This window comes from Rhea americana, unplaced genomic scaffold (assembly GCF_003343005.1).
Source record: "Rhea americana isolate MKP2758 unplaced genomic scaffold, rheAme1 scaffold_75, whole genome shotgun sequence".
NCBI classification, from domain to species: domain Eukaryota; kingdom Metazoa; phylum Chordata; class Aves; order Rheiformes; family Rheidae; genus Rhea; species Rhea americana.
In genome coordinates, this window is record NW_028186923.1 from 1,677,320 (window position 1) to 1,702,079 (window position 24,760).

Genomic DNA, 24,760 nt, shown 5'->3' on the forward strand with positions numbered 1-24,760 from the left:
GCAGAAATAATCAAGGATTACAAGGAGGGAGATAAAAGCCTGCATCTGAAGCTTGAAGATGAAACTGTAAGCTTTTGAACATTGTTATTCTCTTCCACTTAAAGTTTCRAATGAATGTGAATAAGCCTGAGCCCTCTCACATTTTCTAGAAAACATTTTTATTTTTAAATATATCTTATCRCCTTACCACTTCCAGATTTATCTCTGCCCGTTCCCTCCCAAGACGCTTACGTTAAAGTAGGTTGCAAGAAAAGTCCTCGACCTCTATCATCTGCTTTTTATCCTCTGGCAAAGTTGCAATACTCTGTGACATCAGATTTTTTTTTTCTTTTCATAGCAGCAGTATTGCTGGTATTGCAGCTCCACAGAGGGTGTACAAAGTGCAATTTTATCTGGGTCTTACTCCCTGCGTGAAGGAGGGGGCCTTTCACTTGTGCCCGGCTGCCAGTGCTGAGGCTTTCGTGGCCATTAAACACGCAGTGTCCCAGCTGGCTGCCTTGGACATCTTCCCTTCAGCTCCAGGCTTTTCCTGATGATCCAGTCCATTGCTAAAGAGGGGAGGAGGTGTCACCTTCCCCAAGCTGAAGGTGCTCCGAGGACAGTGAATGATTTGCATCCCCTGCCTGCGATCCGTGTCCATAGTGTGCGGGGGACTTTTCTCGTGTTTAATGGGAMGATGGAGCAGAGGAATGAGGCACGCTTCATTAGACCACTCTCCACCACAATTCATCTTTAACCACCACTCAGTTGAAGCAGAGATGTTTTTGTACATCGGATAAAGTCTGTTTCCATCGAACAAACGTCATGCGATTAAATACCGACATTTTTCCTCTAGTGATTCTTGCAAAACCTCTATAACGCTGTTCCTTGCAAAGGGCTGGTTGGTGCGATTGCACGTTGGACTGGACAGCTGTAGCGAAGGGGAGCAATGTGCGTGTGCATCGGATGAAGAKGCCGAGCACACGTGCCTTCGGGGGGCTTGAAAGCTGTGGAGAGTCTTCTGTTCCTGACAGTCAGCCTGCGTTGCCCAGCTGCTTAATGCTTCACTTTTGTCCTTGGGCTTTAAGTGCATTTTCCTGGATTTTGTGGTTTCTGGCTCCGCTCTGTATTTGGAGCGTTCCTCCTGAACAAAGAGCTGGRTTTGAACGTCGCCAGGGATCCCAAGCATCCCAATGCCCGGGCATGCAGGGTGTCTTACTGCTCTAGGATCTGAAAGCTCAGTGCTCTGGGGGAGGCAGGAGTGCCTTCAAAAAGTTAGTTTTTGTTTTGTTTTTTTTTCACTTTACAGGAAAAAAAACCTCTTTTTAGTTGGTGGCCCTGCTGCTGTCCGTTTGGGGATGAACCAAAAATAGCAAGCATATGGCCAGCCGTCTGCTTTAATGCCATAACCCCGACTCTTGAGAAACGAGAACAGTGGGGACTCTGTGCTTCCCCACACCCTACCCCTGCTTGAAGGGGGTTTAAGGTTTTGAGCACTTAACGTGACTTGAATTAAAAATTAAGCAGCTTGTCCTGTACCTGCATTTACTGAACCCTGAGAAATCAGTAGGGAATAAGCCCTGAAGTAATTCTAGTTATCCAAATGAGGTCCTGTTGGCTTCCCTCAGGGCTCTGTCCATGTAGTATTTAGTGTTAAGGGGTTTTTGTTTGACACAGAGCCAGAGACATAGGGCAAGTATCATATTCAATGCTGCGCAGCAAGCTAGAGTTATCTTCAGATCAGCTATCAGCTGTTAAAGATGCTGCTGGATTTTCTGTTTTCATGTTCCTCGTGCATGTCTCCTCAGATCTGTGAATATCCCATTGACCTCCATGGAAACGAGCTGCCTTTCCTGCGCAATCCTGATATCCTGGTGGGAGAGAATGACCTGACGGCCCTGAGCTATCTACATGAGCCTGCGGTCCTCCACAACCTCAAAGTGAGGTTCCTTGAGTCCAACCACATCTACACATACTGTGGTGAGTATCACAGTGTGGCTGTCAGGTCCCAGGGGATGCGTCTAGGTCCACATCGTGGGTAACGGCTGCAAAATTAGAGCCAGCTTTTGAGGARAAGTGTGGTGAGACCTTCCTGAGCTTGTAGAACCTGTCCAGAGACAGGAGACCCCAAACAAAACCTGTGCAAAGGTTGGACTACCGCCACCTGTACTGCTGGGAAAACCTGGGGACATAACTGTTGGTAGAAACACCTTGTCAGGTGAGTTCGAGGCCGGTTGTGAATGTGCTGCTCCATCTGTGGGGACACACAAGGATCTGGGAAACCACTGGAGAATAGCAGTGCCCAGAAAGATGCAATCCAACTGAGAGATGCCCACGGTGTGTTTCCCTCTCTAAGAGAGTTYCCTGTGCTAATGAGTTTGTAGTGATGACCAGATCTGTGTGATCTGATGTCCCAGAAAATTGTGCAATTTAGCCAGTCATGAGAGGCGAAAACTGTAATTATGCTACAGAAGAGCAGACAATAAAGATGTGCCGTTAATGTTGTTGCCAAGCATTTCTTTTCTCTGCAAGAGAAAACTCCTTTCTGGAGCAGTTTCCGTCCAGTATTATAGCGTTATCCAGAGAAAATTGATGGGCAGTGATAGAGGTCAGGCTGTGCGGGAAAGAGTGCAAACAAACGATGCATTGCTGTTTTCTACCTGCTCTTGATGACTTTGGGGTCATTAACTCTGAAACTCAAAGCAAAGGAAAGGGAAGTGTGAACTTGGTTTGTCCTTCCTGGGGAGACTGGCWGGCCAAACGCATCCAAGACAGCAGTTAGCCTTGTCACTGTGACTGGATGGCAACATAAGGCAACCTTGAGAAAAGCTGGAGGAAAAAACTATGGCAGTTGAATGTTGAGCCCTCTTGCTGGCCCTCAAGATGACCTTGCTAATGGTGATGAGTTGCAAGACCTCAGCAAAATGCAAGSGGCTATGTTTGTGGCAGGGGTAAGGCCTGTATGAAAAACTGTGATCAAGCCCTGCTGTTTAAGATGGTTGAGGACATGCTTGTCACGAGAAGATCATTATTTAGAGTAATGCCTGTGGAGCGTGTGGCTTCAGTGGCTGGTAGCAATGGAGATTTTTCTCTTTTAGATTTTTAACCATTTGCAATGTTAGGCTATTAGTGTAACTCACAGCCTTAGCTGGTAGCAAGTGCTAAAGCAACTACTACGGTCCCACCTGGCATGCATCATGGCCACAGTTTACTTTTTGGAGATGAAGGGAAAGAAATTCATGGCTGTGATGGAAACACTAAGCTTCTACACTGGAGGAGATGGTCCAGGATCCCACAGAGCAAGGGAACGTGACTTCAGCTGATGTTAGCCTTTCGTTGCCTGTRAAGTCACGCAGCCTTGTGTTTGCTGCAGGCTACGAGTTTGGGTGATTTGCTGTAATTGGGGCATGTGCCCAAGCGCCAAATCAGCCAGGGTAGGGTAGAGCACCCAGTTCCTGCCTCTTCTCTCACCGCAAGCCACGAACTCACTGTAGCTCCTCAAAATAACAACGTTTTTTTTTTTTTTTTTTTTTTTTTTTTTTTTTTTTTAAACCCACAAAATTTGAAGATATTTCAGAGCTGGAACTTGGGAATGTTCCAGTGTTGCCGGGCACGTGAATTGCTCTTGAGAGCAGGCAGTTGCGCCGGCTCTCACCGCAGATGGATRCGCCTCCAGTTCACGGCTCTTCTCCTCCAGGCCTGGGTCTTCTACAGTGAGGGTGAAGGGAGACTTTAAAGCTCAGTCCCTSGTGTTCCCTTAGTGCAATTTATTCATTTCATTTTGATCTGAGTTTGCTCTTTGTTAGGAGCTTTTGCTCAGAATTTAAGCCGTGGGAAAATCCGTGATATTTGTTTGCTTTGGCCACAGAGGAATTACTTTTCTGAAGTTATGGCTTGGGCATTGCTTAGCTGTTCTTCTCAGACCTTCTAAAGTCAAACTTTGAGCAGTGGAGATTTAAATTCTCACTTTYCTTACCAGAGTCATATTCCTCCTCCATAGCTATACTGGAGCTTATTGCCTTGCTCTCAAAGCACTGTGCTTTCAAGGAGATGTGGAGATAAGAATTTCCCATTTCCTCCCCATCCCCTTTTTTCCAAGCAGCATATTAAAAACCCGATCAAAATGAAGCCTTCCAAAGCATGGACTAATGTAACTTCATGTTCAGTCTTTAACGCATTTGTGCGTTTTTCTATTCTAAGGTATTGTGCTTGTTGCCATCAATCCCTATGAGCAGCTGCCAATCTATGAACAAGATGTCATCTATGCCTACAGCGGCCAAAACATGGGGGACATGGATCCTCACATCTTCGCGGTGGCCGAAGAAGCCTATAAGCAGATGGCCAGGTGAGTGGGTGCTCAGTGAACACCGTCTGCCTCGAGCCGTCGGCCCGTGCACCAAAGATGGACAAGTAAGTGGTGAAGGGGAAGTTGTGGAGAGCAAGGTGGGGCGTCTRGATTTTCATCTCTGAGAATACGGTGTCATCTGTCATGTTGCCTTATGTGTTAGGAAAAAAGAAAAGAAAAAAAACCCCAGGTATGTACTGTATATAGGCTGGAGGTATTTATGGGTTGTCCCACCTGGACCTTCCTGCCGGTTCCTTCTGCTGGTTGCAGTGGTCTCTTATAACCCAGCTTTGCTGTCACCACTGCAGAACAGCGAGTGCTCCAAGCCACACGAGCATCTTTTCAAGTAGTTTTCACTCGTTTTCTGGGGAAATTGGCTGTGTTTCCCTCCGATCCGAGTGTGACCCGTTACACACACCAGGCGGGAGCTTTGAGAACGGTGTTATCATTGAAGGCAATGGTTTATGCAATGTTTCATTTCAAGGTGTAGAAAGAAGGTGTCTGGGCTGCCTTAGAGTCTCATTTTGGTCTCTTGAGGTGCATTAAGGCAAAGTACACTGCTAGCTTAAAGCCTGTCTTAAATCCAAAAAAAAAAAAAAGTTTGGGGTTTGGGTGCCGCTGGGAGAGGCACTGTGCCCCTCGGGTGCTCGCAAGCTGCCATCTGCCTGCAGCCTTCCAGCAGCAGCATCTTTACCAGGTGCATGGGGTAGGAGTTGTATTTATTTTTACTCATTTCTGCATTTATTGTGCTGCTGATGYAGCATTTTTGTCATTCCTGCATTAGCAAGGTGACCTGAAAGAGAAYAGGGGAGAGCGCTGCAGGCCGCTGCGCTGGGGAGCGTTGCACGGGAGTCGTCTGGGCTCGCGCTCGATGGAYGTTTTATTTTTACGGCGCAGTCTTGGCTGTGCAGAGGGCAGAGCTTCGCGGGCCTTTTCGTGAGCATCGAGATAGGGAAGGAGGAAAGAGTGTGACACCTTTTTGATAAGGCAGATGGCAAGGGTGTGATCAGGAAGCATGAAGTCACCTGAAATAGCTCCACTCTGGTGCAAAAGGCAGTGTCTGCTATTTTTTTCTTTTTTCCTTTTGGTTTTATTTTATATTTATTAGATGCGCTGCGTGCGCCTGGGCTGGGAGGAAGCCCAAGCGCCGCGCTCTCCGCTTCTCCGCGCGCGCGTCGGGCCGACGTGCAGAACGGACGCGAGACGCCGGCGGAGCACGAGCCCCTCCCCGAGCGGGAGGGCGCGCAGGACGCTTCGGCGTCCTCCTGCCGCGGGCGCTCGCGGGCTCGGCGCACCCTCGTTAACCTCCCCAGCGCCTGTGGGCGGACGGGCAGCCTGGTGACGCTCACGGTGACCTGTCGGTCAAGCTGAAGCTTATAGTGAGCTCCCACCAGGAAAGGGCTGTTCGGAAGCCACCTGGGTTTCTTAGATAATGTGCAACCTCTGAAATAAAAACTGGCAGTAAGAGAACCACAAATGCAAAAACCCTTCTCTGATGCAGCAGCCTGGCTCCATGCGTTTTTGGAAAGGGGCATTTATTTTTTGCATTGTTGCTCTCCTGGGTGTTTATTTTTTTCATTGCTGCTCTCCCGGGTGTTTTTCTGCATTGTACAATGCAAGCTATGGTACTTAGAGCATCTTTAATCTCCCGATTGCTCTGTGGTCGCTAATCCTCCAAACGTCCTCCAAGAAGTAGGTTAAACATGATTTCCGCCGCAGAAACGCCGCGATGTCCATTGACTCGTCGTGCGACGCGGGGAATTAGTGTCGCGGCGGGGATTAGTGCTCCAGTGACCCCTTGTAATTACTTGCGGGTTGGGCTCTGCCCTCAATCRCTTCACATACGGCGCTCTCGGAGGAGCCGGATTTTTGGTGCACGTGTCTTTGTCCATCGTGATGAAGTCGTTCAGCAGTTTGCTTAAAGCTGCTGCTTCCAAGGTGGTTCCCTTAGGAGAAGGGTATCAAAATGACTTGCCAAAAATTCTGCTTTAAAGAGAAACTGGAAATGTTTATTGCTGTGGCTTAGGTTTGGGAGAATATTCAGGATATGTGTCTTCAGGTACGCCACCCTGCTTTTCATGAAAGCTTGTTTCTAAAAGCGAAGGCTCTCGCTCGTGTTCGTGCTCCGGGACGTCTCCTGTCTGCTGGGAACTGGGGAGCCCGTCCGTGCCGCGACGGAGGGCGTTCCCGGCAGATCGGGTCCCGTAGCTCCTGTGAGCGAGCAGCGGCTTCGGGCGCGAGCGTGCGGGTGTCCCCGTGCGATGCTTGCGGCAGCCTCGYGCTTGGACCGTGCGAACCGAACCCTTTCAGTGCAAGGCCACCTGGGACGTTGCCAATTCTCGCGTCACGGTGGGAGGACTTTCTTATGCAAAACTCTAGGGAATCTCGGTGCTCTCTGTTGCAACGGTGAACAATATTCCCCAGCTGGGACCTGTGTCCCGAMATGCAGAGAGGWGGTGRASTCTCCTTCTCTGGTGGAAACCCATGCAGGAAGCTTGGTTTGAAGACCTCCTTGCTCTGATGTTCTGGGAGCTGGTACCAAATGCTGCAGTGGAAAGGCGCTCCTTGCCGGTGCCAGATGCRCAGGGGGGGAGCGATCCTCGGGAAGGCGGGCTCCCCTCACTGCCAGGCCCCCTTCCCGGCTGGCACACCGGCTCCGGACCTAGTTCCCTAGGAGGGAGCAGCCTGGACGCGTCGGCTTGTGTTTCGTTGTCACGATGCTGATGCTCCCGTCCCCTTTCGTAAGCAGATTCGATAGCTGTGCAAAGGGGATGAGGCTGCCGTGTTTTTCCGTGGCTGGACCCTTCTGGAAATCASTTTGGTTTTGCAAAACTTGGGAAGCCAAAAAAACCTCCCTTTAGTGGTTTCTACCAGGAATTGTTTTTAGGCTCTGTATCCTCATACTTCCTCCTCCTGGTCCTTCCCTCCACACAGCTCCCCCAAAAGAAGGAAAATTCTTCTGAAAATACCCTACACCCTGCTGAAAATATGGTCGGAGGTATGTTTTCGTTCATTTGACACTGCCCGTGGCTGTTCCAGTAAAGTCATTGTACCTCTGTGCTTTGGAGCAGTGACTTCAATTTTAGCTGGGTTTGGGGAGGAGGAGATGGTGGGAATCCTGGTGTGAGAGGCTGCGTGTTGCAGGCGTCCCGAAAGCGGCCACGCTTCGTGGGGGGCTTCATCCCCCGCCGCCGCCGGAAGAGCTGGCCGACGTTTGTTTGGGGATGTGCAGAGCGTCCTTTCCCCCTTGGGGATTTTGGCTGTTGGGGGTGCTTTGCAGCTGTGTGTTGTTCACCTTTCCATGGGTAGAGTCTAGAGCGAATTCGACGTTCATAAAGCAGCGCTAAAAAAAGCGAAGGAGGAGGGAGACACGTCATCAACGCGGTGGATTATTGCACGGTGCAAACGAGAAAATAGATTAATTTATGCCGGCTTTTCTTCTCTGCCRCACCAGGGACGAGAAGAACCAGTCCATCATCGTAAGCGGCGAGTCGGGCGCTGGCAAGACCGTCTCYGCCAAGTACGCCATGCGCTTCTTCGCAACGGTCGGGGGCTCCGCCAGCGAGACCAACATCGAAGCCAAAGTCCTCGCCTCGAGCCCRATTATGGAGGTAAAATCCGCCCGGGAAACCTGCGTCGTTGCTTTTACCTGGCTCGCAACGATCTCCGTTTCCTTCCAACCCGGTGCTAAAGCAGTGAGCCGCGCGGGCTGGCGAGCCAGCCCTGTTCTCCAGCCTCGGAGCAGCTCCGAGGGGTCTGAAAATAAGGAAACGAGCTGATAGCCTCCGTGCAGTTCACAGGCRCTTCGTTGTTAGCTTATCTCCTTCATCTTCCTCCTCTTGGCACCTCGTAGCTCTTCCTCGTCTTTTGTGCATTTCATATGCATAAAATAAGAGGGGAAAAAAGGGGTTGTTTGGTAATCTGTTCAAAACACGTCAGTGCAGCGCAGGGTTTTTTGGCACTTCTCTGTGGCTGTTATAAAGCACGCAAGCGGGYGGTCCGGCAGCTTGGGCGCTGAGGCCGGACCCCGGCGCCCAGGGGTGCTGCGCATCCGCTCCCGTCTCTCCACGTGCCCCTCCGAAGGCTCCTTCCCGGGTGTCGAAAATAAATCGCTGCTCTCCGCCGACTCCAGGCATGGTTTGTGCCGTGGAGAGAGCTAACTGCTGCCCACGTGGCAAAACCCGCTAGGGCTCGGCTGTTCTGCCGGCAAGCGGCCGCTTTTCCGTGGGAGCGAAATGCCGCCGCTCGAGCCTGAGCTGTGGCTGAAAACCAGCCTGGAAGAGCCCCGAACCTCCRGCCTGTCTGTCCTCACCTGACTGGCGCGTGCCTGTCTGCCAAGCAGACTTTGGAGTCTGAGTGCTCTTGCTTGCAAAATATTCAAGTCAGTACGGAAATAAGGCTTGGGCTCCTTCAAGGTGAGATGAGCGCTTCATAGTTCTGTGCTTCTTTTTTTAAAGGTGGGATGTACAGTGTTGCTCTAATTTTATGCATAAATTTATGCTCTAATTGATGCATAAAAAGGCATCATTCTTTTTGGGCTTAATCTGTAGGTGGGCTTCCTAGCGCAGCACCGCTTAGGGCTGGCGCTCCTTCCCTGTCCCTCTTTGGGATCTAGCTCTCTAGATCCTCTTGGCATCTAGCTACAGCACCTTGTGGAGGAATTGGGAACGCTTGAAAGTGCGCAAGAAACGACTTGTGATGTGATAGGAGTCCATAATTTTATTGCCATCTTGCTTTTCTTTCCTCCATTTGGTTCTGGATGTAATTTATAAGTATTTTGGGCCATGGAAGCTGCCTGTACTGGAAAGTGCTGAGAACATGGCCGCTGCATGACCTGGCTTGCAAAGCAAGCCAAAGGCGGTCTGGCTGRCTGGTCCAAGGTCTGGTTGGTTGGTCCAAGGTTGCTCTTACCTGCATCCACGTAGGGATCTGGAAGGAAGGTTCACATTTGCCCTCCTCTATCCTTTTTCATTGGTTTCTCTCTTCCTCTTTGAGAGGTGCTAAGTGGTCTTTCCTGTACAGCCATTTCTACCGTCATCTCCACTGTGCCCGGAGCAAAGTGTGAGACCACCTGCAGCTGATCATCCCTGGCAGAGGCGCTGGTGCGGCTGTGTCCCTATTTCTCTGTCCCTCTGGCTCAGGCAGTGGAGGTTTTCAAGGTGCTGCCTGACACTGGGGCTCTAGGAGATCGTGTCTTAATGGCAGATTTCTAATTCAGGAGAGCTTGGCTTTGGAAGAGATTGGAATTAGTGAACTGTTTGTCATCAGCCAGACATACAGGGATAAATCCTCCCGATACACAGGCTGGACAGATGTGGGTGGGGGGAGAAGGGAAAAGCAGGGAATGAGGGGTGGCGGGAGAGGGACCCTTCCCTGCCCTCTCCGCAGGAGCAAAGCCTGCTGCCCAGCCCCAGCTGCTCCAAGGTTTATTCCCGCGGCGTTCCTGAAGAAGTCCAGCGTCGCTGTGGAGCAGTGCACCCAYGTGTATGTCGCGGGTGGACAACCGGCTTCATTGCTCCTGGCATTAGGAGCGGGAACCGCCGCTTGCTGGCGCGTGCTGCRCCCCATTGGTGTCCTCTGCAAACTCTCGTGCTGGTTATGGCAGAATRGGGTGCAACGTGCCTCTGAACGTGCGTGTAGATACTGCTGCGGTATCTACGTGCCTCCAGGGAGGTGCTCTTTGCCCAAAGCCCTCCTCCTAGCACATGTGCATCACAGGGAGCACCAGCAGCTGAGCTTGGTGGGGTAAGGTTAGTCCAATGGGATGTTGGTGACCTGCTTACTGAAAGCATGGTGTTTCCAGAATTTCTGGGGATGAAAAAGTCCATGGAAGTAGCATCCATGCAGTGATGGCCTCCTCTCCACCGTCGCATGGCTGCCCTGCTGTTGTCAGGGGTCGAGTTCTGCCTTCGCCCATCTGGGATGGGGGTTTTCTCCAATCCTCCCCTAAGTTTATGCAACAGCGATTTATTTATTTGGCTACAGAAAGCCAAATTTCTCTTTTGTAGTTTATGTGCAAACTCAGAAAAAGGACTTTTTTTTTTGATGCTTAATTGTGTTTCATGCAGGCAATTGGAAATGCTAAAACAACAAGGAATGACAACAGCAGCCGCTTTGGGAAATATATTCAGATTGGCTTTGATAAAAGATACCATATCATTGGTGCCAACATGAGGACCTATCTGTTGGAAAAATCAAGAGTTGTGTTCCAGGTGAGGAGATGTGCTCCTTCTCCCCCCCCCCCCCCTTCTTTCTTTCTTTCTGACTCTCTGCTTTTGGAATTTAATAGTCTGGGTCTTTTCTTCGGATTAGAAGAAAAATCCCCTTGCTGAAGAAAACATTGCTTGTGTGTTGGCTTTGGAGTCTAAATTGAACTCTGAGATAGCATCAAAAAACAATCCTGCTTATGTTTGTAACTCTTCCTGAAATATTTGGTATTTCATATAATTCCTTCTTTCAAATATGTAAGTTACCTGAGCTCTGTAGTTTTGCAGATAACCCTGTGTGTTGGGTCAAATGCCTCTGAGAAGCCAGTCTGTTTTTTTTCCCCAGCTCTTTCATCTCCATGTCTGTCCAGCAACCACTCTGTGACTTAGTTATACAGGATTAATGCAAGACATCRCTTCCTGGCTTGTATTATCATGGGCAGATGCATCATGTAATGTTCATAAACGTGTCAGTCCTGCTGATAATCTCATGCTTTCTCATATTGAAGGACAAGGCAGAACTTAAAACAAGCTGATCTGTCTCCTAGCAGCAGTTATCCTTTAAAAAGAAACACATGAGTGAATAACAAACATGTTTCCTGCTGTGTATATGGGCCAAAATGCAGATATTAYAAGGCCGAAGCTCTATGGCTTTGTACATTAAATTGAAAATGCATGGCAGCATGTTGGCGTTTCTCACTGGATACYCTGAAGCATGTTGTAGCTTTCCTGGTGGATCAAGCTGCTGCTTTTGTGTGGTGGGACTAGGTCCTTTGCAGTTTTTCCTGATGATCCGCACGCCCGGATGGATGGTCACCTTAGTGAGCTTATTGCAGAGAAATGAGCATCTATTGGACTTGCTAACTGGCCTCCCCGACTTGGACTTGGGTTGTTTCCTCAATTAATTTCTGTCTCACTCGTCAGGCGGAGGATGAGAGGAACTACCACATCTTCTATCAGCTTTGTGCCTCAGCAAGTCTTCCAGAATTTAAAGACCTTGCGCTAAGTAAGTACTYCTGCGTCCCCGGGGGCCGTGAGACACGCCGGTGTGCTGCCTGGTTATGGTGGCAACGGGAAAATATAGTGGGGTTGGAAATGTATTTCACTGTATAAATCACGTGTGCTCAGCTGGTGCAAGGAGAGACGGGCTTGGAGGGCTTGTTCGTGTGGGTGATGCCCGTGTTTGCTTACGCTGTCTCAAGAGCCTCTTAGCTGAGGCTTGTTGCAGCAATGCACGGAGAAGCTTGCGTTGCGCTAGGTAGTGCTGCTGAGCTCCTGCAGATGCAAGACCTGGAGTGCAAGCCCGTTGTGTGAGGCTGTCCGCAGCTGGGAAAGGGAAGAAGCCTTTTTGTAGAAACTGCTTGCAAAGCCATGGAGAAACAGTGCACCGTGGCAGGTGCACCATTGCAGGTAGGCTGTGGGTTAAYGTTGTGTGAAACTCGCATGAAGATCGGTGTTTTAAAGTGTGCCTATGGGTTGACCTGGTGTTTTTGCAGAAACAGTTTTGTCCTTTGAATCTATTATTCTTTTAGATATGTTGTCATTGCTTAATTCCTGGGATGCATCCTGATTCTGGATTTTTTTTTTCCAGGATTTTTAGCAAAATGTCTATACAGCACTTGAATAAGCACTTGCACCTGGGGTTGCAGAGAAGTGGTGTAATTAATTTTTGATCTTGACTGTTGCTGTTGCTTAAAGAGAGAAGTGAGACTTAAAACGTGCTTCTAAGTGYTTAAAATGATGCACAGGCCTGTTAAAGTGACCAAGGCAAATGAACAGCCATTTTGTCACCAAAATGGGATTTCCACGTTCCTTGTCCAGAAAGGACAAAGTTTGTTTTAAAACTTGTGATATTTTGATTTGYTATTGCTTATAGCTTACTAATGGTTATTCAGAAGCGTTATAATTACATTTTATGACCTCTTGAGGTCTCTTGCAACTTGCATTTTTCTGTGATCTTTATTGAATAAATTCCTCACCRCCTACTGGGGCAGCTTAATGCATCYRTRGTGTGTAGGACGTGTAGATTAGGGTTCTGAAGGGCACCTTTCCAGCTTGTTTTATTTTTTTTTTTAATATGGACACACTGTGGACCTCTGAGGTAGGCTGACAGGGTATTGGCAGATGCTAGTAACTKATTTCAAGACCTGAGAGCTGGGTTTCAGGGTGAATATTTAGCCCTAGAACAACGAACYGTTCCTTGTCTAAGCCCATTTGGAGCACGTAAGTAGTATTTTCAGATGCTCCCATGCTAGGGCAGGGACACCTCGTGGGACCGCGATCCTACAATTTTTGCACAATTCTGTATCTGTTTGGAGGAGAAGATTTAAATTCAGGCTTAAAAATAGCTCTGGGCTAGCTACAATTTTGTAAATAAAGTRTTGCTTTTGAGTTGTATGAAAATCCAAAATATTGTTTATAGCTGGAAACACCAACATTATCATGAATGAGCTTGGGTGAGGTATGTGAATTGTTAACTATTGTAGGGCTATTTTTCTACATTTTTGCAGATGTGTGTTGCAGGTTGGGCAGAAATAAGCCTGCAAGGACTAAGCAATTTGCTGAGAAACAATATTAAATCAGTGGAGAGGCTTTGGGTTACTGAGTAATTCTCAGCTAATGACTTTCTGGGAGACCTTAGGCATGTTGGGTGCATTTGCCAAGTGCCTGTAAACCTTTGAAATGGAAGCACTCCTGGTTTTGTTCTGTTTTTTTTATGGGGAAGGTGTGAGCCGTAATGAGATGAGGGTCATAAAGTACTTACCATCCGCTTGGCTTGATTAAGTTGAACAGAGGACGTCTCTTTTCCTGGTGGTGATCTTCATTGGTTTGTAACTGTTGCAAAATAATAGACCTCTCACAGTGGCTTCCCAGCTGCCTGTGCAGAGCCAATGACGTAACCACGTTTTTGGTCCCTGTTCCAAGCTTGCACAACCCAAAAGGCCACCGGGCCCTAAGGGCACCCCCAGGAATTTCTGCCAGTGGGTTGCGTGGCTCATTTTAACGRGAATGTCCTGAGTAAGGCTGTTGTCTGCTGGCATCCTAGAGTAAGAAATAAATGACTTCCACCTGAACTGTGAAATGAATTGATCTGGTAGAACTCCAGCTGTGCAACCACCTTTCTTTCCTTGGGGAGCATGTGGATCTGTGGAGATTGAAGTCCTCCTAAACCTGACTCATCAAAAGCATAGTTTCTGCTAGTAAGAACTGATCATACTGAACAGTGAGAGCTCCTTGTCTCTCGATGCGTCATCCAGGACATGTTTACGCTGTTATGACTGTGGCTTTCAGCTTCAATGCCCAAAGGGGGAATAGGTGATGRCAGCAGTGGGCGGCGCAGGAGGTTTGGGACTGATGGTGAGGACACAAGCCATTTCCCTGGCGGGGGGAAACTGCTTTGGCTCATTTCTGCTCAAAATTTCCTTGTGCCAATGCCCATGGTYGCCAGCTGTGCTTCCCCATGGCGCTTCTCTTTTTTTTTTTACTGTATCATAGCAAGCACCAAGTATGTGCTCAGACCACTTTTTTGCTTGATGCTGAGCTGGTGCATTTAGTTAAAATAAAACAGTTGCAAAAGAAGCAATTCTGTCAAAATTTAAACTGTCTTCTTTTGYGTTTCCTGCATCATCAACTTGCAGCAACTTGGGAATATCTCCCTGAACTTCGTTCCTGGCTGTTGCTATTTGCTCTGCTGCAGCGCTTCGCGTACAGCTCGGGTGGTAGTGCGTGACCATGCCCTCTAGCTTGGTGGCCTGGTTTCTGGTGGCCCACAGCAGTCCAGAGCTATCTGGACCGGAGATGGTGACTCCTTAGCTCAGAGCGGTTTTGTTCTCAGGTGAACCCAGCTCTGCACCGACTTACTGAATTCATGTTGTTGAGCAGTTTAGTGCACATGCGCATGCATACAACAACTTGCTTTTCCTTTTAAGGGTTTTCTCGATACGAACTTTGCATCAGGTTTCCTAGTTTATGTCTCAAGAGGGCTAGCTGGAACCCAGACTTGCTTCCTCACATGAGCTCTCCCTCATCTTCGTGTCTACCATCGCTTGACAAGTTTTACGCAACATMAGGAATATCTTGATGTAAAAATTTACTTCTGTTAAACTGAGAGCAGGACACACATTTTCCCACCCCCAAAGTAGGAGCTGTTGCTTCTCCTTTGGGTCTTGCRCGTAGAAAGAGTTGATATTTTGTACTATATTGCAAAATACCGGAAATCAAGCAGGAACTCTGACCTTGAGTCCTGCAAAGTGTCTTTTCCTTGGCTTTCTTTAAATATGAAATTCCTCTTGATTCTTGCAATGAAGGAGACATGCCGAAAAGTTTAATTTTAGRCTAGGAAACAAATGTTTGATTTAAYTGTGGGAGTCCATGTGCTACACAGCATCCTTTCCAGCTGCGGTGTGCAACTCAAAAGATGTCTGGGAGATGGCACGAAGCAATGGGGCAGCAAGAGGTGGCCTGGCGTTGGCCTTCTCCTGCGATGGGGAGATGGCGGTGGGAACGGCCCCACGGAGTGATGCCTCAGCAGCCTCAGTTATCTGGGACATTTAAGGTCAGGTTGGGCAAAGCCTCTGCCGAGCAGGGGCAGTTTGGAGCCAGGATGGTGTTTTTCATTATGCATCGAGGCGGGGGAAAAATGTTTAKGCACATTAAAATCTTTCTGGATCTGGCGAGTCCCTGCTCTCCCACGGAAGCTGGGACTGGAGGCGCACTGCGATACCTCCGATAAACCCTGGGTGAAGGGGGGTTTCGCGGCTGCCTGCGAAGCCTTTCGAAGTGCGTGTGCTCCCTGCTCTCTCTCGGCCTCCTGCGCCCGGGTACGCGCGCCCGGGTCTCCCCAGCCTGTGGCCCGGTGCCGTCCCGAAATAACTCGGTTAAAGCACAGGTGCGCGCCGGGGAGGCGCAATGCTGACCCTACTCGCTGCTTCCCAGCTCCCTTCTCTCCCCGCGCTCACGTTGGTGACGGTGCGCGGGAAAAATTTCGGTTTTGTTTTCCGTCGTAGGTATGCATTTAAAAATAAATAAAACAGGCATCCAAAACTCTGATTTGAAATAGGAAATAAATGTRGGGAAAAAACCTTTGCTCCCCATATGTACATACATATGTGTATGCATGTGTGTATGCATAAAAGCTACCTATTAAACTTCATTTATATGTAAATGTATCCATGCACACACACTTTACGCRTGTATATACACATACACTTTTTGCATGTGTATGTATGTATATGTGTATATGTATATAATTTATATTTGTATATATTTTATAATTTATATTTACATGCATATGCAAAGTTCAGCAGGCAGTCGATGAACCAAACCAAAGCTTTGTTGTACTGAGATTGATGCAGAGTTTTGCAGCAGGTTTGGGCAGAGTCTCTCCGTTTCGGGCAACGTTAAYGTGGTGCCAGCTCGCTGACGCCTTCCTTTTGCTCTCTCCTTCCTCCAGCGTGCGCCGAAGACTTCTTCTACGCTTCGCAGGGAGGCGACGCGTCCATCGAGGGTGTGGACGACGCCGAGGACCTGGAGAAGACCAGGCATGCCTTCACCCTGCTGGGTAAGGGCTCCCGCGCGGGCTGCCGGGCATGGAGCCTCTCGTGCCCGGCTTCGGCRTTTTGCTGCACGGTGGCAATAAGGAGCCGAGTCCGGTCGCTGCTTTGCAGATCCCAACTGCTGAATCTGCCGTGACCGGGCCTGCTGCGGCACCTATTGGGGCGGAAACGGATTTTTTACAGGGGAAATACTTCCCAGCATTTATGAACGTTGAACCCAAGGGGCGTTTTTAACTCCTAGTGAGTCTCAGTTCGGGCGTAAGAGCGTAGCAGCGGGTGCRAAGCCCTCCCGTGGTGGCCTCGGCTGTCGCTTTTGCACGGTGCTCTTCCGTTAACTAGCATGCTGGMGCGGGAATCAAACCCCTCGAGCGTTTGGCTTAAAAACCGTGGTTCGTGCCGTGCGAATCGGGTCCCGGTCCTTCCCGCAGGAGTGAAGGAGTCCCACCAGACCACCATCTTCAGGATAATCGCTGCCATTCTGCACCTGGGCAACCTGGACATTCAGGCCGAACGCGATGGAGACGCCTGCAGTATATCGGTATGTTGCCGGCAACGGTGGCAGAAGCTGCCTGTGCAGTTTAGCGTACCCCTAAACCGAGCTAGGTTGGATGCCTYGTACTTCACAGGACCTCGGTGCGTATCCTTAGGGAATCGTTTCCTCCTGTTTTTCCTTTGCTCTTTGTTGGAAACCCATCAGGCGTTACTTCCCCATTTATTTTTCCTTCCTGGGAAATAATGGTGTTTCTTATCGCTAGCTTGCTGATTCCTTCCTCACTTTAAAAAGAGCCACAAATATCATTTACCGCCTGAAGTCCCAGCCTGGCTTTAGCTTTTTCTGCTTTCTTAGAAGCTGGCTGCCCTTGGCGCATGAGTACCAGGGGACCAGCAACTCCCAGCAGCAGAACRTATTAATTTTCCACGACCACCTTTGCTGCAGGCCAAACTGGCAAATCTTTCCGTGCCACCAGCATGTGCAGTCCAGCAATTTAAGGATTAAGGGGATTTAAGGAAAAATTTTTGCTGTTGTTGCTGGAGACTAGTGCTGAAATGAGTGTGGCCACTTTTGGGAACGCGGCCATCGTGTACTTGAAGGATTACCCTGCAGATCAATGTGTGACTGCTCAGTACTGCGCTTAATTAGTAGGAATAAATAAGGCCAAAGATGCCTTAGCGATGATTTTCCTGTTTCTGTGTGTTTGTTCGGGGCGGGGAGGKGGGAATAGTGATTATATGGCAACTACTGTCCTATCAGTTTTCGTTGCCTCCCAGCCTGGATCGTTTRTTCCTAATTAAAATATTAACATGGGTTCAGCACACACTCCTAGTGTTACCCTTGAGATAATACAGCGTGCAGTTAGTTGGGTGCTGGGGGTAATTTGCCTGATGTTTGCCARCATGGATATGTAAATGCTGCTGGAGCAGCCCAGCTTGAGTTCTGTAATGGAGCTCACATTGTTTAATTACCTTCAAACTTAATTGCATGGTATTAAAGCAATCCTCTGAGGACTTTGAATCCATGGTCAGAAACATGTTAGAGCAGCAAAGCATCCTGGAGGACTTTGAAAATGCGTTTTTCTCCCTATTCCCAAGCCCATCACCTTTTCACACAAACATGTATCTAGTTGGAAACAGCTTACTTSCTTTTGATATGTTATTAGACTGGCAAAAGAGCAGCTGATTTCTTGTTATCCCAAAGAAAGCGCTTGTTCTCTTAATGTACTAGACTACGTTGTCTAATGCTGTATGAGGGGAAAAAATACACTGAAGAAAACAAAGTCACTTTTCATTTTATTGATTACATGAAACAGCCCTTTCTGATAGCGTGCACTTTGCAGCTTGGTTATTGGAACAGGAGTATGATGGTGTGCTGAGTTTGTGTTCAACTTGTGTTGGTCTTGGTCTACTTCTGCTTGGTGCTGAAAATAGCAATTCTGGAGCAAAGACACTAGAGAGCTGAACCTGCCCCTTGGTGGCTTCAGATGCTTGTGTTAACATGGTGGCAGCTGAAGCTGTGGCATCTTGGCCATCCTGGTCATCTTGCCACATCCTCCAGGAGTACATGGTGTCACCATGGGAGCAGGAACAAAGCCACCAGTGATCTTTACTGGTGATGTTTACCATACAGATCTGCTCTTTTATGAAGACTGAGGTGTTAAAGGTAGCCAAGGCATGGCAAAGTCATGCTTAGTGCTAGGTGTAAGCCCTTTCGCTATTTCCCTGGAGACTGCTTGGGTTGGATGGTAGTGGTGGGAAGGGAAGTGATTTCTGGTGTTCCCTGCAAGCGAGAGAGAGAGCCTGCTGAGCTGATTTCTTGTTGTATTTCTTGCAGAGCACAGATGAGCACCTGAACACCTTCTGCAGCTTGCTGGGTGTGGAGCACAGCCAGATGCAGCACTGGCTCTGCCACCGGAAGCTGGTCACCACGGCTGAGACCTACGTGAAGAGCATGTCCCTCCAGCAGGTGCTCAACGCCAGGGATGCCTTGGCAAAGCACATTTATGCCCAGCTCTTCAACTGGATCGTGCAGCACATCAACAAAGCCCTGCACACCACTGTCAAGCAGCACTCTTTCATTGGYGTGCTTGATATCTATGGGTAGGAATGCTCTTGCTCTTAAGGTGGTTATGGGAGACCTCTTCAAAGTGTTTCGCCCTTCTAGCAGAGTGCCCCTGATCTCCCAAAGGGYCTATATTGAGCTAAATGTGCAGCTGTTTCTGATGGGTTCTGGTAGGGGTGGGAATAATAGAAAGGGCAACCTTCTGCTATGGGCTGGGGAAAGGCTCCTCACCTCACTGCAAGTAGGGGCCAGACCTGCCCCAGACGCTCAAACACAAACACGAGTTTTCTTAGTTTGAAGCGTCTTCCRTTGACAGAATTGTTTATCCCTATAAACATGACTATTCCCGCTCCCTTTGCTGGAGAAAAGCAAAGRGGCCTCCTGATCTGGGGATTTTTCCCTTTCTCCATGCTGTAGCTTTTCTGTCTCTCTTGGGAGCAAGGAAGAGAGAGAAGTGGGACAGTAGTGACTATCTGTATCTTGATATATTGAGGGAGCACTGTTCCTGTTTCAGGGGAGGTGAGGTGGGGTGGACCAGTCACAGCTGTTCTAGCAACTGCTCCTGGAACTAGTGCAGCTGCTGTGCTTTCTYGGTCCCAGATCATGCGTAGGTACCAATTCCCTTGTAAGCTCTGTCAAACGTAGGTAAAGTTCAAAATGAAATCCTGCGTAAGCAGCTCTGGGTCAGCTGCAGAAAGCTTTCGCAGCTGTAATACCTGCTCAGTTACTGGGATTAGATCTTGATGCAGGCTCGTGCATGCAACCTCCCACAGGGTTTCTGCAAGCTCTAGAGGTTGGACTCTTGGTTGTAGCATCCCAGTGAACTGCAACAGCCTCCCATTCAGTGGTGGTGCATCAGTGTAGTCCTGCTTACTCACCTCCATCAGCAACTGCTGCCACACAACAAGGTTCCCTGGAAAACTCTTATCAAGTATAGTAGGAATATGATCCTGCTTGGGCTGGGATCCCAACAGGAAAACTTGGGATGGTGAGGTTGCTGGCAGAGGTTTGCATGTGTCCRGGCTCTCCAAGGTAGATCACCGAGGACCTGGAAGATCTTCAGTCACCAGCTGGAGTTAGCACAGTCTGGGTGGTTGGAAAAGAGGGTAAGATGGAGGAGCTGTTTCAGCCAGTGTCCCTGCCAGCTAGGACATGGCAAACCAAGCCCAGAGCCACCTGGCTGCAGTGGGGTTGAGTAAGTAGGTGGATGCCCAAATTGGGAAATGGGATGCGCTCTTTCAGCAGTGACTAAAAGGAGACTTGAGAACGGGGCTCCTGAAGGATTAAGCTATGCATGAAAACCTGTTAGTGTGGAACAAAARCCTGTCCTAAACGCAGGTCTCCTCTGAGTATCATGTCAAGCCCATTGGCCAGCAGTGGTGTCACCCCTTGGGTACCGTGATGCAAGCTAAAGTGAAATCAGGCTGTGCTCAGGCCTGGTAATAAGAATAAACAAGAATATTTGTTAGCAATAACAATAATAAAAAATAAAATGTACCAGAGAGCCATTGGGTGCTTGCAACCCTGAGCCTCTGTAGTCCTATCAAGTAGTCTGGGTGCCAGAGCATGGGTTATCTGGGAACAGGAATGAATTCTGCCAAGTCTCGGACTCTTTCCAAACGCCTGTTGTCCCGTTTCCTCTCGGAGGGGAGCTAAACTAGGCGGGCCAGGAGCCTGCGTGCAGCCAGGAGCRTGGCCGGCGCGGGCGCTGCCCGGAGCGGTGGGAGAGGGTTGTCTCCATATGGAGGGTCTGTATGGAGCGGCTGTAAGCTGAGGATGCGRAGGCTGTGGATTTCCAGTACTCGGCGCCCGTAATCCCGGGTTGTTTTGGGGGCGAGAGCAGGCAGCACTAGGAGCTGTCGTGTGTGTATTGACCCTGCGCTGTTTGTGGTGGTTGCAAYGTTAAAGAGAGAACTGGAAGAGGTGACCTCTGCGTTGGGATTAACGTTGCTCTTCGGAGCAAGTGTTATCRGCCCTCTCACCTGAAGGGTGAGAAGCAGCATCTCAAAAGCTTGTAACATTGAATTGCAATAAATAATAATTAAGTAAYTTGAATAAGCTGTTAACAGAAATAAATAACTGAAGGTATTGAACTRTGTTCCTTTGCATAAAAGATAGTTTACTCCAGTGCAGCACTCGGTGGTTTGTGCTGGTGGTTACCTGACGCCTGGGACGTGTCCGTAAGCTGTTTCTGCTCTCTGTGTGTTTTGGCGTGCTTTGTTCGGTGCAAAGGAATTACGGGTCACTTATCGCGGGCAATTCGGTAGCTCCTYGTGATTCTTTTGAAGAGCAAATTCCTGCAGACGTTTCTGGATTCGGCAGGGACGGTTTGTTTTCATTCCTCTGCTGTTTGCAGCGTGAAAGGGAGTGTGAATGCCGGGGTAGCCAGCCGTGCGCTGAACTTACTTATGAACTTCAAATATTTCAGTATAAGCCCTGGCGCCGCAGCAGATTTGGGATCTGCCAGTCACACAACAGAATAAGGAGAAAAGACAAAATGGAGCAAATAACCATGCAAAAATATTAATAGCCTTAAATACAGAACTGCATCCGGCATGAGGGGAAGTGTGGGCGAGTTGTGTRTTTTCTTTTTGCACCAAGATATAGGGAAATGTTTTGAAATTAATTGCAAGAAAATGACCATTTATTTGCTTTTCCCACTAGGATATTGTCTTAGCACCTTCTCAGAGCTGGGACGTGCACAGAGCAGGCAAAGCAAACTGCTCTTCTGGTTAGCGAATAGTATGGGAATAGTTCCCTTAACTAGCAAGTTTGCATCGTCTCCCTTGCAGYGGCTGGGCTCACCCCAGGCTGGCTCCGTCCAAGCTGTGTCCCCGTCCCCCCGGGGAAAAGGGTTTTGTGCTGGCATCGACCTCAGAGTCCCTTCAAGGAACGCGTGGRGATCGGAGCTAAAAAGGCCATTTCTCCCTCTGCTTTCGGGAGGTCACTTGCTCACGTGCATCCRATTTTTCTGCTATCGGGGATGCAATACAGAGGCTGTAACTATGACTTTATTTTTCTTTCTGTTCTACTGAATTGCATTAAAAATAATGTCTTTTTTAAAAAGACAGCAGCTAGTGTTTGACCACCACCTTTGCAGTGAATGTATGTGCTCTTAATATTTRATAATATTCTTCCACAAAAAGGGTKGTTGTATTTCTCATCTCAGACAGCTCTACCRTCTAATGTGCAAGCAGCTACGGTGGTACGAAGTATCTGACTTGTGCTTATCAGAACAGACTTCTTGAATCCCTTGAGTTGCGGAAAGGAGAGATACAAATTTGGGGTGCGAGGAATAAGGCGTAGATCAGGGATAGCAGGGATTTAACGAGACTGAATAACTGATGTTCCCTGTCACGTCGATGACTCCATCGCAGAGTGAAGCAGACTTTTTAGAAGCGGCGACCCTTTAACGCTGATTTATTCATTGCTTTGCAGGTTTGAAACTTTTGAAGTGAACAGCTTTGAACAGTTTTGTATCAACTACGCCAATGAAAAGCTCCAGCAGCAATTCAACTCGGTAAGGTCAACTTGGCGACGCGCCCTAAAACTTAGAAAACTCATCAAGGCCAGATTAGCGCACGTCCGCTTTGTGCTTAACGGCGCTGGTCTGCAGCMTGGCCGGCGTTGGACGTCGTCCTGGCGATGCCGTCTCTCCCGGGCCCAGGCTTGTGTGCTAAATACTCGGGCCAGCTTGGAAACGCCGCTTGGTTTGTTTATAAAATTGATCCTGGAAGCAGGTTTGCAAATGGTTTGTGCAAAGGGCCCCGAATGGTTTTGAACAAGTCAGCGGTTTGCCAGCTTTGGTTTGAATCATAGAATCAGTAAGGTTGGCAGGGACCTCTGGAGATCATCTAGTCCAACCTCCCTGCTCAGCAGGGTCACCTACAGCATGGTAGACAGGGTTGCATCCAGGCGGGCCTTGGAGATCTCCAGAGAAGGAGACTCCACCACCTCTCTGGGCAGCCTGGTCCAGTGCTCYGTCACTCTCACAGGGAAGAAATTCCCCCTCACGCTCAGGAGGAACTGCCTGTGCTTCAATTTCTGCCCGTTGCCTCTTGTCCCGTCACACGGGGTGACTGAAAAGAGTTTGTCCCCGTCCCCTTGACACCCTCCCTTCAGGTACTTGTACACACTGATCAGATCCCCCCTCAGKCTTCYCTTCCCCAGGCTGAAGAGGCCCAGCTCTCGCAGCCGTTCCTCMCAGGGCAGGTGCTCCAGCCCTCTGGTCATCCTTGTAGCTCGTAGGTTTGCACGGTTCCGTTCCTGAGCCGAGCCGAGCCTGGTGGGTGGTTGTGCCGAGTCCTAGTTTTTCTTGTGCGATAAAGCATGAGTGAAAACCTGCTGATTAGGYGCAACTTAAACTGCGGCAGCTGAAATTCTGGATTAAATGACCAGATGTCCACGTTCCTTTTTCACTTTGATATGTGGTGCAATAAATTCTTCTATTTTATTAGGTACAAGCGCATACAGGGACTGAAAACCAAATCATTAAGGGGTCCTCTTTTGCTCTTGTTGCAGGCAGGGAAAGACTTGCTATTTTCAGGATTTGAGGGAGAATCTGTTAAATTGGAACAGCTAAGCATTGCAGRGGAGTTTGGCACTTTGAAACTGTATCATTTGCCTGGCACAAACGTTTGCGATATCTCTAATGCATCGTATCGCTGCTTGTGAAAATGAAGAGTAAATGATGGGCTGTGTTTGCACTGTGCATATTTTACTTAATATGTCCAACTATCACTTCTGAAGCTTATGAATTTGAACTCAGAGATGACATTTTTGAAGAGATTTTAAAAAGCCATCTTTTGAAGAAAAAAGTGCACTTGAAAAATCTCTTTAAAATATGCTTAGAAATAGCCAAAGACAATTTATCTGCCTGGGGATAGGTCTGAGATATGTAAGCCATAGAAAGAAYTTTTTTTATTATTATTATTACTATTTTTAGGAAAGTAGGAATCTGCAATAGAGATGTTCACAAATTGGTGGTGGTGCTGATGGTGATATCTCTCCCAGGAAGATGACGTGCTTTGTGAAGTGATGCTCACCTACCTCTCGGGGCGCACGCGCTCAAAGTGACCTGGCTTTGTGCTAGCGAACCTGGTGCAGGTCCCTCATTTAATCAGTRGAGCCCTGAAGGGGAGTAGGATTTTTGGTCTGAACTTGGAGTCCCAGATGTATCTCATGGCCATTCAGAACGTGGCTTTTGCTTTGATGCAGTGACAGCTTCAGTAGTTCTTTAGTGAAAGTCGTTTAAAGGCTTTTTTTTTCTTTTTTTTTTCCCCATGGTTTCCTACGCAACACTTTTACTTTCCTTGCCAGAAACTAGATTCTGTAAGTGATAAAGCCTGAAATTTCTGTGACTTGTTGACATACTGTGGGAAAACTGTACATGTACTAATGAGTAAATGGGGCTGGTCCTGGGCTGCTTTGAGGTGCAGGTCAGTAACTGTGCTGTTTTTCTTGTCTCAGCATGTGTTCAAGCTGGAACAAGAAGAGTACATGAAGGAAGAAATCCCATGGACTCTTATAGACTTCTACGATAACCAGCCCTGCATAGACCTTATAGAAGCGAAACTTGGTATCTTGGACCTGCTGGATGAAGAGTGCAAGGTAAAGAAAACCACTCGCCTTTTTGCTGATGTTTTAGTTTTTCCAAAAGGTTAAAGAATGGATTGTCCTTCAGCATGCAGACCTTTGCCTGTAGTAGCTCATACAAGGGTAAAGGACATGTTGCTTGGGTGCTCAGGGCTGGGGCAGGCTGTTGGCTGTTGCTTTGCTTCAGGACTTTTGAGAGCCTCTCTGGTAGAAGTTTGCCACTGATGTTTGTACCACGTAATGCCAAAGCTTGTGATTCTGGCCTGGCTGCACTTAGGGGTAGCTCRTACTTGTGACTTTCAGTTCCTTCAACATGATCGAGGAGCTGGTATTCCTCCCTGCCTCAGCCCTTGTTTGGTCCTGAGGGAATACTGAATCTTCCTGCTAGAGTTATTTGGGGTGAAGTCAAGTACATTTAGTGTAAAGTCTTCAGATGTTGGAATTTTTGCTTCTGTGGCACTTAGCATATGGAAAAAGTGTGCCTGGGAGGGTCTTCTGGTTGGTTAACCTTGCCATGTTGAGC

General features: G+C 48.4%; 1 protein-coding gene across 1 annotated transcript in view; it reads left to right on the forward strand.

Moving 5' to 3' along the window:
- Nucleotides 1-1,739: 1,739 nt before the first annotated feature.
- Nucleotides 1,740-24,760, forward strand: part of MYO5B (myosin VB) — a 90,803-nt gene continuing 67,782 nt past the window's right edge. The window contains exons 1-10 of the mRNA XM_085322155.1: nt 1,740-1,959; nt 4,180-4,324; nt 7,779-7,935; nt 10,393-10,536; nt 11,455-11,536; nt 15,983-16,090; nt 16,514-16,623; nt 18,415-18,680; nt 22,081-22,162; nt 24,112-24,252. Of these exons, the coding sequence (XP_085178281.1) occupies nt 1,740-1,959; nt 4,180-4,324; nt 7,779-7,935; nt 10,393-10,536; nt 11,455-11,536; nt 15,983-16,090; nt 16,514-16,623; nt 18,415-18,680; nt 22,081-22,162; nt 24,112-24,252 (1,455 nt within the window). The remainder of the gene's footprint in view (nt 1,960-4,179; nt 4,325-7,778; nt 7,936-10,392; nt 10,537-11,454; nt 11,537-15,982; nt 16,091-16,513; nt 16,624-18,414; nt 18,681-22,080; nt 22,163-24,111; nt 24,253-24,760) is intronic.